Below are 18,997 nucleotides of genomic sequence, written 5' to 3' on the forward strand. Positions count from 1 at the left end.
AAACACACTTCCATCTAAAGATACTCCTCTGCTGACCTTGAGCATTTGCACAGCATTTCTCACAATTAAAGCTGGTGGAGGATCAGGAGCTTTCATAAGAAAGTCAACAATTGGACAGTTATCTGGAGCCAGAAGTTTAGTGTGTAAACAAAGCTCCTGCAAATGAAAAACCAAAAAACCAAAAACCAAAAAAAACCACAAAAAACAAAAAACAAAAACAAACAAACAAACAAAAAATTTGTTAAAATTATAGGGGAAAAAACCAAACAACACTTTTTGGAATAAGTAGTATGGTTTGATGATAATATATTTTTTTAAAGTTATGATTTATAAATGAGCGTGCACCTGAAGTGGCATTCTTAGAAGTTCCGGAGTCTGAAATTCCAGCATATTCTGAAATCTGAGCTTGCTGAACAGACGAAAACAGACCCCAGGCTGACAGCGTCCAGCTCTTGAAAATAAAATATGGCAAGTATTTGAAAATTATAGTTTATTTTTTTAAACAGAAACTAACAAATCGAACCCAAAGCCAAGACACACAGGATCACTTAAAACAGAAATGTAGAAGCCTAAGAGGCATCAGCGAATTTTGTCTTTTGCAACACATGTGTCATGTCCAACACAGGTTGGTGAGAATTTGCAGTACATTTGATAGAATGTTATTTGTTTTTATAATTTTACCCCAACACTGAAAGAGATAGGGAAAAAAACCACCTTATCTTAAAAAAAGGATTTTTTTCTCTTATTTAAAATCAGTGCAAATCTCAACTGCCCTTTACAGTAAAGAATGTAAGTTATAAACTTAATTTCTTTCTCCACACATTTCCCAAACAGTACAAAGGTACTCTTAGGTAAAAAGTAGAATGACAACTAAAAAACTTGTGAGTGAGGGACACATAGAGAAAATGCCTACATTCATGCTCTAACTCTTGAAAGCTAATGACAGGATCATATCACTAAACGTGGGGATTTGTTGCAACATACCCTCTTAGTCCTCAGTCAGTGTTGGGAAGAATATGATAATGGTCATGAATAGTTTAGAAAAGACAAATTCAGAATCACTCCTCAATGTCTCCTCTAACTTAAGTGTGAAGGGGCATCAATTAATAACTAACGATAGGCGGCCCTCTGCCCACAAGTAAGCTGTGAAACACGTTATTGGACATACTGGCTGCTGGTGCAATATGGAAGATAGAGGAAGGAGAGCAAGTTTATGTGTGGTAAACAACTCGGACCTAATATAAGCTTTGGGAAATTTCTGAACGTCACTTTTCCACAACTTGGGAAATTACTCCAAGGAAATACATGGTGATTGTTACACTTCTGCAGAGAATTAGCACTGTCCACTACCCAACACAGTGCTGGACCAGGCTAGTAACATCACCAGTGAGACTACTATTACATTGTGTACTTAATCCTTAACATACAGGACAGTGGATGCCTCAAAAATAGAATTAAATATGAAGCTTTTATTTACCTGCCTTTTCTCTGGATAGCACTGGCTTTTGAAATCCACACCATTTTTAGCATTGTAACACAACTGAGTGCATCAAAAGACTTCTATAAAAGCAAAGAACATAAAGACTGAGTAGCATACCTGAAACAAAACTCACTAATGATTTAGATCATCAACAAAAATCCTCTAACAAAAATAAGAAAAAATTAAGTAACAATAAGCACCACCAGCCTGCTGCACAAGGGTATGTTCTAATGCACTTATTTTCAAGTGAATTGCTCATGGCTACCTAACTGCTAATTCAACTAATTGCTAGGTAATTTTAAGTCAATTAAAGACATGTATTGTGCTTTGTGGTATCAAACAGTAAGCAAAATTAGGTTATTCTGTAAAGTTTACCACTTTGTATCACTTAGAAATTACATCCTTATTTTCCTACATTTGATCCACAATTACGATAGTATAATCATAAGCACTTCAAAAACTTAGTATGAATTTCTCCTATGAAATCTGATTTTATTTTATAAGCTATATACCAGGTCTTAAGCTGCTTCATTACGTTATCTCACTTTTCTGTAACAAAATAGTAGGAAATGGGCATTTAACACCCCAGAAACTATTATTAAAAATCTAATGGATTTGGGCTAGATACAATAATACAAAGGCAACTCCAAGTGTTCTGGAAGTCTCAGGAAGATGGCAGTCTAAACTGATGATTTTGTTTTCAAAACCAAATAGAAATACTAAATTAAATAACAATTAAAATGGATATAGCAATATATCAACCTGCAACGGCTTCTACAGTGTTTTACAACAGCTATTTACAGTATTTTTCAAAAAATAAATGGACATCAAAACTTGGTTTTTTGCTTGATATGCACTAGCTTTCAGCCTATTATAAGAAAAATTCAGTTCTCCAAAATATATGTCTTATATATTTTAAAATAACGCTAGAAAACTTTACTTCCCAAAGATGGTTTAAGCCTTCCATACCTCTTTCATCTTGCCTGAGTCAATAACAAATACAACATCATTGACTGTTATGCTGGTTTCTGCAATATTAGTAGAAAGAATCTGGAAGTAAAAAACAAACAAACAAACAGAAAACATTACAGTAACTGTAAAAGCAAAGACAAAATAGAGCAATGTAATATCTGACAAAGACATCTGACACTCACTATTTTGCGGACGCCTGAAGGTGGACTTTTAAGCACCTTCTTCTGATCCAAAGTCTGCATATTTGAATGAAGCATAAAAACTTGATATCTAATGAAAGACAAAAACCACAATTTTAATTGTTTCTTTGAAAGAAACAATTAAAAAAACAAACAAACAAACAAACAAAAACCCTGTAGAAACTAGGGGCCTCACCTGTGGACATTATCAGCAAATCTCTTGTCATCAAAAAGAATACGGTCCCTCAAGCTAACTATCTCATCATATCCAGGAAGAAATATTAAAACTGCTCCTAAAAAAAGTAAAAAAAAATCATTTTGCAGAATGAAGAAAAAGTTCACCTCAATATACATCAGTATTACATACACTAGCACTTGGGAAGGATCTACCTTTTTTGATATTATTAAAAAAAACCCCCACAATTCATCAGAAGCTGAATCCACTGCAATTTATTGGGAGTGTGTGTATATACCTACCAGCCTCACAATTATGACAGATGTTATAAAGTAAGTGCATAATCAAGTCCAGATCCACTTTTTCATCATCAAAACTGTGATGATAAGCTTTCAGCAGTTCTCTGTCTTCTGCACTAAGGTCACTACCACTTGTTTGGACCAGGGAACTTTCATCCAGATTTCCAGATTCTACCGAAGAACTAAAATACACAATACATAGGCCAGAGTCAAGACTCGTTGCTTCAGGTTTGCATTGAGCCATCAGTTCAAATTTAAATGAAGATCAACAAGACTACTCATCTCAAATTTCAATCTTAAATTGTAGCAAAACAGCATCGCCACAATACTATGACTACTGATAAAAGTATTAAAAGCAAAATATGCAATTTCAGTTTTCAGCATTAACTTTACTGTACTTCACTGAAACATGATCATAAGCAAATTTGACAGAAGTCAAAAGTATAAAGACACCATTTGGTTATCTGTTAAAGGAAAAATATTTAAAATAAATGTATATTCCAAAAAACTTGCCTAGCACAACAGTAAACAGGTACTTCACTAACAGAAACTACACAGAGACAAAATGTAGTAATACAGGTCTCTACAAAACTAACTACATTGTGATAACTCTAGGTTAATGAAAAATAATTCTCCAATGACCCTATATACATGTTATTCATATAAAGTTTCTTTAATACAACTATCATGTATTAACTAACAATATACAAATAAAAATACACAAAAGATGTGTTTCTCAAATAAGAATCTGAAATTAATATGGTACATGGTACAAAAAGGGCATTCCTCTGCATCTTTATTTAATTTACTATAATCACACCCTGTCTAGATATATAATCATTATAGGAATGCCCATACCAAGATAATAAACTCTAATAATATCAAAAGAAGTTCTACACCCCTAGATCAGTATCCCAGCAGATGTGCAAACATAATCAATATGAAACTGCATACAAACTTTTTTCTTTAGAAACTATGTTTTTGAAATATTCCTACATTCAATTATTGTTATTTAGACCAGACTGTAAATCATAAAAATCTAAAACCTGTTCTAATTAGAAGACAAAACAAAATAATAATTTCCCTTCATGTTATACAACTGATTCTGCAGAGAAGTTACAGGTTACCTGTAGGACTCCAAGAGGTCAACAACTTCTGTCTGTCCAAAGCGCTTAGCCCAGTCCAAAGCCTTCCTGAAACAGTAGCATAAAAATATTAATTTCTCACTCCAAATGACACACATGAGCAGCACATTCAGTGAGGAGGCAGCTGACACCGCACTTCTGTATGCATTTCTGCATTACTGTTAAATCAGTGCTGTTATTGCTGGGTCTCCAACTTCTCATTTTGAAGTTGACAAACAGGAGTAATGGCTTTATGATCTTCAGATAACAGTAATGATTTATTTCTACATGAAATCATGCAGAAAGAAATGAACCATTGCTTTATAAACCACACACCAGTGTAAAGAGATAAGCCATGTCTAGCACCTTTAAACAAACTTGAGAAGTCATAGCCAAGTCATTTTTCTCTAAAATATATGAAAACACTGGGCTTTTTGATGTCTTACAGATGTTGAACTCCTCACAATGCAGTTCACTCCCTATTCTTTCTAAACTGCATTCTTTCCCAAGGTTTTCAAGTGCCAGACCCCTGAAATCCTTATTCTTACCTTCCCATACTATACCTACTCTAGTTCCCCATCACAAAAATCTGAAATTCTAGAGATTTACAGATATTTTTATACTCTACAACATATTTACAGACATCTTTACACCTGTTATATACTATATTAAAATCTGTTAAGGGTTACTATCTTAAAATAAGAGTTTCAAACACTTTGGCTCTAATTCAATCAACTCAGCAAAAATTATTCTGATTTTTCTACTAAGCAGTGTGTTAAATCAGACTCACTGAAACCAAGAGTGCATATCCCATATATTAGACTGTGAATTAAGAATTTAATTTAGAACTTATCAAAAAGATGTAATAAACAGAAAGTAGAAACAGTTCAGACTATCAAAACTGCTTACAGCAGTAATATCTGTAACATCTAAACTAACATCTAAACATCTAAACATCTGCCTTCTCAATTGTATATTAACAAATCTATCTTCCAGTTTATCTGTTTATTATTACCAGCCATTGGAGGATTTACAGTGGATACTTGCTCCCATGCTGATCAGTTGCTCTACTTGACTAAGAAAGCCTCTCCCTGAAGCAATCATTAGTGCAGTTACGCCGGTTTCACTGTGCCTGTAATCAACTGAGAAGTACAAATCAGCAAAACCAATATAAATGATGTGATGTTTTCATCTAAATGTGGTTAAGAATGACTTTCAAAATACAGCCCAAAGAGGATTTATTTTCTCACTTCACCCCACTAGACAGTTCATGGGAATTTAACACTATGTGAGAAACCCAACACCTGAAATTAGACAAAGTAGCCACTGAAATTTAAGTAATTTTGTGGCTTTTTTTCATAATGATAAACTTACCACTGACATTTTCAGTTAAAATGAGATGGAACACTTGAGCAAAGGAATCAATATCTTTATGCAACCAGATGTCAGAAAGACAAGAATCCATTTCTTTTATTAACCATGGTTCAAGGCAATTCGAATCTTTTTCGGTCTGAATTAAAAAACAGTATTAAAAAGATTAATCTCTTCAAAGAGTTGTCTTTACTTCTATATACTAGACACTAAGAATTTGAACAGTGAGTTTTCTAAGTAATAACAAGAAATACAGCAATCAGGTATCAATTAAAGCATTTATTGTATCATATGCACACACTTCAAGCTATGGCAGCGTAGCCATTTGATCTAAGCAGAAGTTACGCACGACCACCATAATTGAAAAACACACTTTAACTAGAGTAATTCAGGCTAATAAAAAAAATCACGTTTTTAAACATATTAATTACCCATCTATAAACCCAGTATTATCTTCAGACAGCAGTTCTTAAATGAGCAGTAATAGTACAAAGCAGATTCAGCCACTGCTTCTAACAAAATGGAAAACTTACCAGTTGATTAAATACTGCATCACCACCATCATCCAACAGATTATACTCCTCAGTTGCACTTGGGACAGATCTTTCTCTCTGAGATTCCAGTTTGCTACTACCTTCTTGAGCAGAACACCACTGAGTAAGAGTGCTTTGCTGTTTTTCTTCTAGAAGAAATAATTTATTTCCAAAAAAAAGTTTTACAGTCAGCTTATTTATCTAGTTTTAAGTGCCTTAACTTTGCAATCTACAGTGATAAGAGCTGAGCACCACGGTTAAGACTGGGCATTATGGTTTTGGTTTGGGCTTTTTTTTAACACACAATAGGATCATTACTTTGAACTGTCAGGAAAACTTTTCCAATATTTCTACTTAATCAATTGAAGAACAACTATACTAACTTCAAGCATGTACATGCTTCTGGACTATGTACATTAAATATGTACAGCTCTGAGGAATGAAGTGAAAAAATGTTACTAAGAGGAACAACTTCTAAGCATGATGTACAAAATCCTGTGCTCTTTAATGGCTGCACTTTATTTTACACCCACAAGACAGCGCATAGTATCTTCTGCTTCTGTGGTCAAAGGCCCTAATCATATTCAATTTACTACATAGTAATTAGGAAAAAAATGTAACATTTTTCAACTCACAGCAAAAAAATCCAACCCCCGAAATAAAGTGATTTTTTTTATGCTACAAAAACTAACTTAATTCTGTAAACACTGCAAACTTAAAGACACTTGCTGTCATGTAATCGTATTTCATTTAGCATTTTGGCTCTGAAATTCTCAGAGAATCAACCCATCAATCAATGAGTCTTATTGCCAATCCTAATTAAGAAGTTCACCAACCTCGCTGCTTCTCTTTTCTGTACTTTACCATCTCTTTGTTTGTATATCCAGTGTTTCGTAAAATGTCCTCCAAAAACATCTCTTTAACTTCGAAAGGTCTTCCCTGTACTGAAAGTATAAATAATGAATATTAGCTAGTCCCTATCATAATTTATTCTCTTAATTTTTAAGATGCGTTTTTGTAGATACAAAAAGTAAATTAAACATTATGAGAGCCTGACTCTATCAACTATTGCTGGAATTAGGAATTATAGGAATTATGAGTCCTGTAAGACTATAATTACTGAAGTTTACTGTCTTAAGATTAATGGGCCACAAAACATTTCAAAAGGGAAATGTCAGCTGGGTACCTAGTTTCTCATTAACCTCTTCAATTCTATTAAGTGTAACAGCAGATGTTCAAAAGTTTTACAGTTAATTGCAATTTTATCAAAAAGAGAAAGAAAACAGACATTTTTGTTTAAGGTTACAAAAAATAATTCGCTTTCAAAGATCCCCAATTCTAAAATTGATACAGCTTTAGTAGAAGATCCCACAAGCAGACTGCCCCCTTTGTCTTAAACTGCTTTTTTCATAAGTATATAAGGTTATGGAACTTCTCTCCGTTTCCACAATCACTTACACCATATTTGGCTTTCTTTACCAAATTCTTTCTGATAAATAAGACATTCCAATGGTCTTTATCTCCTAATGATTTACCCAGATTTCTTTTTCAGCATCACTAGGCTTACTAGACCACATTTATGGACATTAAAGAATTTTCATAGAAAGAATTAAAGTATCATGGGAAGAATTAAATTATCTAGATTTTGCTGTCTGGTCCCTCAGGTGTGTTTGATTCACCTGGGCCTTCTTCCAGAAAGAACAGCACTACAATTCAAATGCTTTCAGAAGCTGTCATGGAGGAAGTCTCTCATCACTGACTTCTGTGTACTACAGGAACCCACAACTACAAAATGCTGGTCAGGATTTTGTCAGCTAAACTGGTGAAAGAGGATCAAGTCTTCTTTATGACACTAACACACAAAGTAGCTACATGCTCTTCTTAGGTTACTTAAATTCTCTCTGAAGTAGGTGCGAACAGTTAAGGAACACCAAAAAAGAGCAACCATTGCTGCAATGCTCAATGTATTTATCACGTTCCCTTACTCAGAATGGTCTGCTACAGTTTACTAAGATCTCTAAGTTGCAGGGCAGGGATATTCAGATTTAAGAGTTTACATAAATACTTACTGTGTATTACTGGGCAACTTCCAAAATACCTAATAAAGAGATTTGCATCTAGAGCAGCACTAGAAATAATTAATTTTAAATTAGTCTGTTTTTGCAACACATCTCTCAGTTTTATTAACAAGAAGTCACTGAACCTATCCCTCTCATGTACTTCATCCTATAACAAAAGGAAAAAAAAAAAAACAACCAACAGATAATGTCACAGATTTAGGATTATAACTTTTCACAAATACAAACTTTTAAGAAAACAAAAATATATAATGTGCTGGTATATGAGAGATACATTCAAATGTGTAAGTCTAATTTAAGTAAGGTTCTTTTTAAGATGCATCCAAAGGTCCATTTAAGGTATTTAAAAAAATGTTATCAAGACATCAGAGCCCACTGCACTGGTAATACACAATCCACATAAACTTTAATTTCAGAGGTTAAAGCAAACTGGTTTTTTTCTAATTCTTATATTTGAATCTCACTTTCAAGATGACACAAACCACTAATCTTACAAATCTCAATAAACTGGTGAACATTTAAAAATTATGATAATACATGACCAAAGAAAAACTTTTGATTGCTTATAGCCATTTAGTCATGCAGAGAGTTTATACATGACTGGTAAACCATCTTTGTTGGTGTGTTCTTCTGTTTTGTTTTATATGATAAACTTACAAAAGCAGGGACACAAATACAATGGTTTTAAGCTGCAGTCAAGAATGTATAAATCATTCTCACATTTTTTCCATTTTCCTGAAATTATCTAAAATTTTTCTGCTTTCAGCAGTGGAGAACTTAATCTTGCAATGAACTTCATCTAACTCCACACTGGAATATTGACACCATCATGTGATCATCATCACTTGAATAATGTGCTGAAAATCAGACAACTCGGTAACTTGAGAACATTTAGGCAAACACATGGACTGTAAACCTAGTACTGCTAAAACAAGTACATGATACAAGAAATTCTGACAAACATCAAATCACATCTACAGAAGCCTCCCTAACGCTTTTCTGCTTTCTGACAGGACTTCTGGAAAAAAAGATGTGTCCTCCACAACTGCATCATTATTCAAAAATTAATTATTTGCATGGACCTAGAATAAGATACTTTTGCAAAGAAAAAAAATTAATATGAACATGCTATAATAAAGATTCAGTAAGTCTTTAACATTAAGATTCTAATCAAACTGTAACACCTTAAATGCTCAGTAAATTAATTACAAAACTAGGATCTCATTTTCCAATTAATGAGTAACATGTACTGCTCCATCTTACATGAAATGTAACAAGATTCTTACCACAATAACATGTGTCACTGTTGATAAAGTGCTGTCTCCTGCCATTAGCGTGCGAAGTAGTATGCCATTAGTGCAAAATGTTAAAAGCGTCTTTGGAGAAACCCTGTTGAAAAGTTCATAAAGATACTTCAGTTTTTTGCACCATTTAAATGCTGCCTGCTTTCCACAACTTACTGAAAAGCAAAGGATTGAGCAGCTACTCACCAGAGGTTTAATTAGATTACAGTATTCAGGCATACTATTTGGTTTTAAGCTGCCTATTCCCAGAGAGTTCCTAAGGAATCTTTGTGCCCAAAAACTTCACACAATGGATTAATTAACAAAGTAAGATTCAAATACATTTAAATACACAAGAAGTGAAAGCAAAACTTAAGGACCTCTCCATATTGATTAATTCTCTTTTTTTCAAAAAAACACATCCAATTCTTCAGCATATGTTTGGATACAGCCTTTGTATTTGCCTGCCTGTAGTGGTTGGAATTTGGCTGGATGATCTGTACCCCCAGAGCCCACTATCACTGCCCTCCTCAGCTGTGGAGGGAAGAGAAAACACAACAAAAGGCTCATAGGTCAAGCTAAGGACAGGGAGGTATCACTCAACAATTACTATAACAGGCAAAATGGACTTAAGTTGGGGAGTCACAGTCTCCTTTGGGCACATGTACTTGCTCTGGCATTGTGTTCTCCGTGGGCTTCAGGTGGCTATCTGCTCCATCATTAATCTCCCTGGATGTAGGAAAACACTCTGCCTCACCATGAGCTACACCATAGGCAGCAGCACAATCTCTGCTCCAAGAGTCTGGATGACTTCCTCTCCAGACCTAGGTGCCTGCAGAATAGTTTCTCTCACATATTCTCCTCCTCTCACTGTTTGTTGCCCAGGTTTTCACCCTCCTTAAATATGTTATCAGAGAGGCACTACCACAGTTGCTGAGGGGCTCAGCCTTGGCCAGCAGTAGGTACGTCTTGGAGCCAGCTGGCACTGACTTTATCAGACACGGTGGAAGCTTCCAGCCCTGTAGCTGACCCTAACAGTAAAATCTTGCCACACAAACCTAATACTCCATACTTCACTGAAACATAAATAAATCACCCAATTCTTTTCAAATGCTTTAATTCTTCTCTTCAAGAGTTTAAAAATTTTTAAAACTTACTATTTTGGTACAAACGCCAGAATAAGTTGTGCAAGTAAACAAATCAATTTCCATTACATCCTCCAGCACATCAACCAGTATTGTACTGCACTCTACTGTTCCTTTCTGAAAGATGGGAGCTTGCTAGTTATCATACCCATACTTCTTTCCAAGTTTGAAATTCATTCTACCTTCCAAAAATCCCCTTACATCAATATGGAAATGCTTTACTTTACCCATCTTTCCTCTTCAACAGCCTTTTAGAAACCATCATTGCCCAGTAGTTAATAAAACTAATAAAACTTCATGATTCACTTTTGTTATTTTTATGTACCCTATCAACTCTAACCATTTAATATTTGTTACAGCATGTTGGTCTTCCTACCTATCTTCAGAGTGTGCAGACTTGAATTTATGCATGTTAAAAGCAGAAAAGAAAAACAAAAAAAAAGGGAAAGTGTAGACTTCATCTCTAAGTAAAACAAGGAATTACATATACACAAAAAATCAAGAAAGCACACCTGCAATTCACTTACATATGACAATTTGCTAAATGCAACTAGGCAGAAAACTGCCCTTTTCACTTAAATATTCCACTACCTGAAATAATGTATCATACCTATAGTTTAAATACCAATCTTTTAACTTCGCTGTATCCCAAATATGCTGCAGTTCAAACATACCCAAGACTAAAAGTATTAATACAAGATCAATCGACTTTTAGAAATATCATTTGTACCTGCTTTCTAATCGGATCTGATAGCCAATTGTCTGTCCAATCTTTTCTCTTCTTTCTGCTGCCACTCGTTCAGCCACAGCAACAGCTGCCAAGCGTCTTGGCTGAGTGCAAAAAATACGACAGGGAGTTCCATTTTTGTAACAGTCGTCAAGAAGGAATTGAGGGATCTGAAAAAAAGCAGTTTAAATTTGCTTTTTAGTTAGATTAAGTCATAGTTTTTATCACAGTAAAACAATTGCACTGTATATCAGTATCATATAGGTTGCAAAAGGATTCACAATACGATTATCACTGCAAACATACTTGAAGGGGTAGAAATGCAGCAAAAATAAGATTCTAAGTTCAATCAGCTACACAAAATAAATAAAAAATATTAAATACAAACTGAAGCTGCTCTCCGGCTTTAGAGAATTCCATTAAAACGTACCCATAGATAATCTTTCACTGATGCCATAGCAGTATGCTCTAAATATTAAAGGAAGAACTAGCTTTAGAAGGAAAAGGGCTATACACAGCTACTCTTCCTCCAATGTTTTGTATTAACAAAAAACTAGCATCTATCAGATGATGACACAGAACTGTTTATACTTTTAATATCTGCTGGGTTAGTACTTCTGAAGCAAGAAAGTATACTAGAACACAAGGCTTCCAACTATACAGGAAAAGAAAAGCCTTAAAACTAGAATAAAGAACTCCCTTATTACATAACGATTCCAAAATTGGCTTTAGTGTTGTAAAATTATATCCTTTTTTATTTCATTAAAGAAACATACCTGAGTAGTTTTTCCTGACCCAGTATCTCCTACAATCAAAACAACTTTATTGTCTTTTATTATTTTGACAATTTCTTCCTGCTTTTCAAAAACTGGTAGTGACTGCCTGAAGGAATCAAACTCTGATTCACCTCTTTTCACTGGAATCTGAGGGATACCATTGTTAAGTCTTCCACTTGTCTTGTGCATTTCTCGGTTTTCTGTGAAGAGATGTTAACAATTTACAGACAGAAAAGGTCATTGAAACACTCCTTTGAAATTGTACATAACTATGAACATCCCTGACCTTACATGCGTCTCTTTAGATAAAATGGCATACCCATATTTAAAAGCCATTTTCATTGTATGTATAGCTGTTACAGTGCTTGAAATAAAAATTGTTCAAAGGAGAAATTATTTTCATAGATACTTTTAAACAAAAAAAAAACCTATCCCAGAACATTACTCAAAGTAAAAAACAGTCCTGAAAAGCAAAAGAGAAACAGAAACTAAAACAAACAAAAGCAGTCTGGCATATTTTCTTGGCCTTTGTATCATGATTACACATTCACATTTCCATAGTTTGTCTAGAAATATTCACTGAACAGTTAAACCTCAAATTCTAGAAATTCAGAAATTCAGATAGCAGTTTCCTAGGGACCAAATCAAGTTTACAAGACTATGAAATAAAAAATAAATAAAAAAATAAAACCCATCAATTTCTAGAGGCACAACAGTCAAGACACATTTTCTCGTAAGGGTGTTCTTTTATGTAAGACATGTTAACACTTCTCTCCAATTTCACTTCACATATCAGAAAAGTACTTTCAAACAACTTTGGTTGGAACTGGCTCAGAGACTCAAAATTAACTTGGCACACAAGAGACACTGGAATATGGGTGACATGAACACCAAAGCACTTCATGGCACCAGCTATAACAGAATCTGTATTAACAACCAGAAGTCAAGAAATTTAATGGGTGTGTTTGCAGGGAAAGATGCCAATTTGAATGGGAAAAGTGACAGACAATAAAGGCTTCTGCTTATGTTGAGAGTTATTGGCTTTTCTTAAGCAGTATTGATTCACAACTCCATACCAGAAGACACATCAAACATACCAGATTCAACAGCACAAGCATTTCCTCGCTCTGTCTTTGGAAGAAGTTCTGTTCGTTCTTTATTTGTGACAGGAAATCTCTGAATTAAACTCCGAACAGCATGTTTTGTACTGGGAGCCAAGCAACAAGTCATCACTGCATGTGTTAGTTCTGATCCATCCTTCTTCCTTACAGTCAGGTATCGATTTGCTCCTTTTCTGGAAGAACAAAAAATTTATTTTATGATTAAGTAACCTATTTACCTGCACATAAGGACCTCTGACCATAATTACTTCAAGTTAGCTGTCAGAGAAATTTCAAGTATGTCATAACTAGAAAATTCCAATGTGCTACATAGTATAATGCACACCAAAATAACAGAAGCATCCCAACATTCATCATCAAAACCACCCTCTATTCACATGAGGTAGTTTAGCATAGATACTACAGACTTCCAATGACTACGCCCAGCATGATCTTACAATTAGACCTTCATAATATAATGCTGTTCTGCTATATTTCTCTTACAGGTCTATCACTATATTTGCTTCCCAAAAGACATGCAGCTCCATCAATCACTTAATCGATGCAGACAGATATTAGACAAAACTGATTTATGGCTAATTTAAGGGATTTAGAGGTTAAAAATCAACTAACAGACATAAAAGACAAACAGTAAGCCTTCTAGTGATATTCCAAGCTTTAATAAAATCCAGTAAATCAAATTATATTCCCAAAATGTTCATTACCAAAGACTTACAATTTAGAATTACAGCAAAAACACAGTAATAACTCCGCAATTTTTCACAGACCGGACTCTGATACTGAAATGCAAAAAACTGTTCTAGGTTTTGAAATGTAAATTACCTTGGCTGAGCTAAAAAGACATACCAACGCTTCGAAAATGACTTCTTAGGGTAAGAAGAGAGGAGTGGTGGCACAACAGTGCACATGTGCTGGGTGCAGGTACACAGGTGCTGGCAGAGGTGGCATCTGTGAGAAGCCTGAGCTGCCCTGTACCTGCCATGACCAGCTCCACCATTGGGCACAATGGTTGTGAGTCAGTAATAACATTTTTAGGAAAGGGAAAAAAATGCCGTTGTGAAAGATGGGAGTGAGAAAAACATTGTAGAAGCCTTGCAGACACTAAGTTCAGTGAACAAGGAGAGAGGAGTTCCAAGTGCTGGAGGAGAGATTCCCTCAAAGTCCATTGAAGAGACCTCAGGGGAGCAGGTATATCCTAAAAGAACTTACCCTGTGGGAAAGACCCTATGCTAATTCTACCCCCATGTCCCATTGGCAGGGAGTGTGTAATGCTTGGACAAAAGGCCCAAGCCAGAGTTGACCTAAAGATGAATCCTGTCCTTGTAGTGCTAAGGTTCTTTGTAATGCTAAGGCTTCGAAAACAGGCCCAAGCCAGAGGTGACCTATAGATGAATCCTGTCCTTGTATGGCAGTGTTAATGCTTGGACAACAGGCTCAGGCAGGAGCTGCCTTGTAGGGAAATAGCAAAATAATAACTGAGCTTGTGTGCTAGTATATCAAATCTAATTGACATTGTATCCTCATATTAATCATTAAAAACATTTATAGAAAATAATTAGCTTGATGCTTCAAAAGAGAGCATGTTAAAGAAACCCTGCCAACCACGCCCTGGACTCTGGCCCAGTGACCACTCTGGTCACGGGTGACTAGATGAACTAGATGTTTCCACATGGTGTAATATGCAAAGTCATCCTGACTTGTAGGTGGTTTAGTATATAAGGCTGGGCCACTTGCAGTGACCCTGCATGCCTCACTTACGGATGGTCGCACCGTATAGGATTTTCCCACCTGCTGGGAAGGGCTCTCCAAATCCTCACTGCTATCAGGACACCCCAGCGACTGCAGATCTGGATGATGGCAACGTATGCAAGTGGTGATGTATCTCCCTTAATCTCTGTCCTTTCTCTTACATAGTAATGATTTGATGCATTACCCTGTATATTTTCTATCTGTCTGCCTTAGGTATTTTGTTCTGTATTTTTCTTGCTTGGTTGTGTTATTCAGTTATCACCAGTAAAGCACATCTACTCTTTGCACTCTGGTGTCCAAGTCTCATTACCATCCTCAATCAGCACAACAGAGTGACAAACCAAGCTGGCTGGGCACTCAGCAATCAGCCACTGTCAACTGCCAGTTTGGCCACCACCACAAAACTACTTTTTAATTTGATGGTTTCAGTTATGCTCCTGATCAATGCAAGACAGCATTTCAGAACAGCAAAAACACTGAAGCTGGAACAGCTTTTGAACGTGCATGTCCACAGAAAGGCTGGCAGAACTGAACAAACTGCAATGTTTGCCATGACTGTGCTCCCAGTCTTTACTAACTTGTATCTCATCAACTTAGAATCACAGAACTGTTGAGATCAGAAAGAACCTCTGGAGATCATGTGGTTCTAACCCCTGCTCAAGGCTGTTACCCAGGCTCATTCCCAGACTACTTCTGAATAGCTCAGAGGAGGGAGACTTTACTACCTGGGCAACCTGTGCCAATGCTCAGAAAAAAAGTATTACCTGATGTTGAGAGGGAGCCTCCTGCTTATAGTCTGTGCCTACTGCCTGGGCACCACTGTAGAGAGCCTAGCTCTGTCATCCTTGGATCTTCTCTTCAGGTATTTATATAGAGCGACAAAACCTCCCTGAGCCTTCTCTAGGCTGAAGAAATTCCAGCTTTCTCAGCCTTTCCTCCTAGTGGATATCCTCCAGTCCCTTCATAATTTTAATGGCCCTTGATGGGACTCTGTCCAGCATGTCCATGTCTCTCTTGTACTAAGAAGCCAAGCACTGGACCAAGGTGTGACCCCACCAGTGCTGAGTAGGTGGAAGATCACCTCCCTCGACCTGCTGGCAACACCCCTCCTAATGAGGAAGTGAGGGGAGAGCTGGAAAGACAGCCCTGACCCTGTGTGAACACTGCTAAGTAGACAAAACACTGGGCTGTTACTGACATCTGCTACCAATACAAAGCACAGCACTATGAGGACTAGTATCAGCAATGTTAACTCCAGCCCAGCCAGACCCTATACAGAACACTGCTAACAATGTTCAGAGGAAAAGAGAGTTTGTAATAGGTTTTCTTGAAGGATTCAGCATATTGTCATGGTTTCAGCTGGGACTGTCTTCTTAGTAGCTAAAATAGTGCTACATTTTAGATTTACTATGGAATTTGGTATGAGAAGATCGTTAATACACTGATGTTTATTTAGTTACTGCTAAAAAATCAAGGACTTCTCACCTTTTCATGTCTTGCTAGTGTGCAGGTAGAAAGAGAAGCTGGGAGGGAGCATAGCCAGAGTAATAGATACAAACTATTCAGTGGAATATTCCGTATCATGTAACATTAGCCTCTGTACAGATGAGGGCTGCCCGTGAAGTTTTTTTCTCTCTTCCTGAACTGCACTTTAGGAATTTTCTCTCCTCTGGTATTGCTAGCTCGGAATGGCTGGGCATTAGTCAAGCAGGTGGTGAGCAGCTGCATAGTGCATCGCTTGTTTGTACTTTCTACTACTACTACTAGAACTACATCATCATTATTATTGTTGTTATTGTTGTGGTTTTGTTTACTATTATCATATACTTCTACATTGTTTATAACATATTATAATTAATTATAATATTATAATTAGTATTATTATATACTTTTATAGTTTGTGTTTATACATCCATATATTATAATTATTATAAATAATATTTCTTGCCATTGTTAAATTGTTCTTATTTCAACCCATGAGTCTCTTCACCTTTACCTACCCCTTGGGGTTCAAGGAGAGCAAGACAGCAACTGCCTGGTATTTAGTCATTTGCCAGGTTAAAACTCCAACCCCTATGTTTCCTTAACTCAAAGAAAAATACTAAGAACACAAAATACCGTCCTATGGTTCACAAGCAATAGCTTCCCTTACTTACTTTACGAAAAAGGTTCTTCACTGAAAGGTGGCAGATCACTGGAACAGGCTCACCAAGTGAGCAGCCCAGCACTAAGTCTGTGTGAAGAGTTCACTGAGCACCTGGATAGCACTCTTAATCATATGGTTTAATTTTACAGGGAAAAGAGATAATAAGGGAGATAAACTTGTGGGCTGGAAACTAAACTACACAGCCTTAATGAACATTAATTGTAAAAAAATAAATAATGAAATATATACAAATACTACAAGTATCCTCAAAGCAGAACAAAGGGTTTTCTCTTTAGAGCTGGGTAAAAGAGAGAAAATCGTACCACCTGCTTACAAATCCTCTTCTGCACTTCTCAACAGAAGAACTTTTTTGGACATGCTACTCTAGGCTACATTTTAGCCAAGGAATTAAATTCTACTGCAGAACCCTGGGGCATACAACAGTCCACATAAAAGAGAACTGATCTCGGTAACAAGTCATGGATACATGAAATCATCGAAACAGTACAAGGTCAAGATATCTAAAACTGAGCAGGCTCAATGTTTGGGGTTTTTTAAGTAGACAAAAAGCAAAACACAAAGACTTTATATTAAACTTTGTCTCTAAAATTATTCCCTGCAACAGCGCATGATATGCTAGAAACACATATTATTTCAGTACTAGTTAAGAAATTCTGTGTGACTGCACCAAAAAATAAAATAATAAATAAAAATTATAATACAACTTACCCTTTGCTTTTAGATATTAACCCAAGAGACTGACAGAGCCGGTGAACAAATGCTCTTTCAGTACTAGTGAAAGACGAAGGAAATTCCATTTCTGCAAAAATAATAAAGAAGCAAACATAACAACAAAACACACAGTAGCTTAAACAAATTACCTTGATGTTATAAGTTTTTCTATAACCATGCCTAACCCGTTCTCTCGTAAACAACGGGACTAACAGCAGTGCTTGTGTCTCCGCATCCGTAAGCGATGCAAAACAGCTTATTCGGCAGACAGGAGCTGTCGAAAGGCTCCTGCTAACCCCAAGAACCTCCAGGCCTATACGTCTGTCACCCCATCCCGGGCCTCACCTCCCGCCCCGCCGGGGCCCGCTACGAGGGGCCCGAACGACCGCACCTGCCAGGCAAGGCAGCCACCGCCACCACCCCCGCCCCGTTCCGCCGCTACGCACCTTTCTCCTCTCCGTACCGGAACCGCTCCAGGGCGAGGTTCACCGCAATCTCTACTTCCTCGTCGACGCGAATATCTTTCAGCCCCTTGCCTCGGCCGCGGCCGGCCGCGGGGCCGACGGAGACGGCCGTGGCAGCTGCGCCTGAGCCGTCTCCGGGCTGCCGCGGGGAGACGCTACTGGGCCGCGACATGGCTTCGCGACTCGGCGGGACCAGCGCTCAGCCCGGCCGCAACCCAGAACCCCAAGACCGAGATCACGACCTGGACCTGCACCTCACAGCACCGCCTGCACCAGCGCACGCCGACCCAGCGCGACTGCGTCAGCGCGCCAGCAGGGGAGGACCGGGGCAGGGCGGGGAGAGGATGGGAGGGGCGGGGAGGGGCGAGGCGGGGCGAGGCGGGACGGGGCGGGACGGGGCGGGACAGGACGGGACGGGGCGGGGCCGAGGCGCTGGCTTTTAGGGCGCGGGGGCGTGCCGGCTCGGTCTGGCAGAGCGCCACGTCAGCGGCGGTGCTGTTCCCCCTCTGCTTTTCGGTGGGTTTGTTTCGGGGAACACGGGTAGGTCGCCCTCCACGTCCCGCTGGCCTGTGCGTAAGCCAGGGGCTTGTGAAGCAGTAGCATCACCAGCAGCATAGCAGCAGCAGTAGCACTACAGTCTTTT

The 18,997-nt window shown here is 37.5% G+C and overlaps 1 protein-coding gene across 2 annotated transcripts in view; it reads right to left on the minus strand.

Moving 5' to 3' along the window:
• Positions 1-18,678, minus strand: part of YTHDC2 (YTH domain containing 2) — a 30,395-nt gene extending 11,717 nt beyond the window's left edge. For both annotated transcript variants that reach the window (XM_030467517.1, XM_030467518.1), the window contains exons 1-19: positions 18,337-18,678; positions 17,888-17,978; positions 13,240-13,436; positions 12,143-12,342; positions 11,370-11,536; positions 9,498-9,600; positions 8,203-8,359; positions 6,970-7,077; positions 6,134-6,282; positions 5,604-5,739; positions 5,245-5,371; positions 4,233-4,298; positions 3,109-3,287; positions 2,828-2,924; positions 2,635-2,722; positions 2,450-2,530; positions 1,478-1,560; positions 346-451; positions 37-156 (exon numbers count right to left, since the gene is read on the minus strand). In XM_030467517.1, coding sequence (XP_030323377.1) covers positions 37-156; positions 346-451; positions 1,478-1,560; positions 2,450-2,530; positions 2,635-2,722; positions 2,828-2,924; positions 3,109-3,287; positions 4,233-4,298; positions 5,245-5,371; positions 5,604-5,739; positions 6,134-6,282; positions 6,970-7,077; positions 8,203-8,359; positions 9,498-9,600; positions 11,370-11,536; positions 12,143-12,342; positions 13,240-13,436; positions 17,888-17,978; positions 18,337-18,526 — 2,445 coding nt within the window. In that variant the 5' untranslated portion in view covers positions 18,527-18,678. The remainder of the gene's footprint in view (positions 1-36; positions 157-345; positions 452-1,477; positions 1,561-2,449; positions 2,531-2,634; positions 2,723-2,827; positions 2,925-3,108; positions 3,288-4,232; positions 4,299-5,244; positions 5,372-5,603; positions 5,740-6,133; positions 6,283-6,969; positions 7,078-8,202; positions 8,360-9,497; positions 9,601-11,369; positions 11,537-12,142; positions 12,343-13,239; positions 13,437-17,887; positions 17,979-18,336) is intronic.
• Between the last annotated feature and the right edge of the window lie 319 nt (positions 18,679-18,997).

This window comes from Calypte anna, chromosome Z (genome assembly GCF_003957555.1).
Source record: "Calypte anna isolate BGI_N300 chromosome Z, bCalAnn1_v1.p, whole genome shotgun sequence".
In the NCBI taxonomy this organism is placed as follows: Eukaryota; Metazoa; Chordata; class Aves; order Apodiformes; family Trochilidae; genus Calypte; species Calypte anna.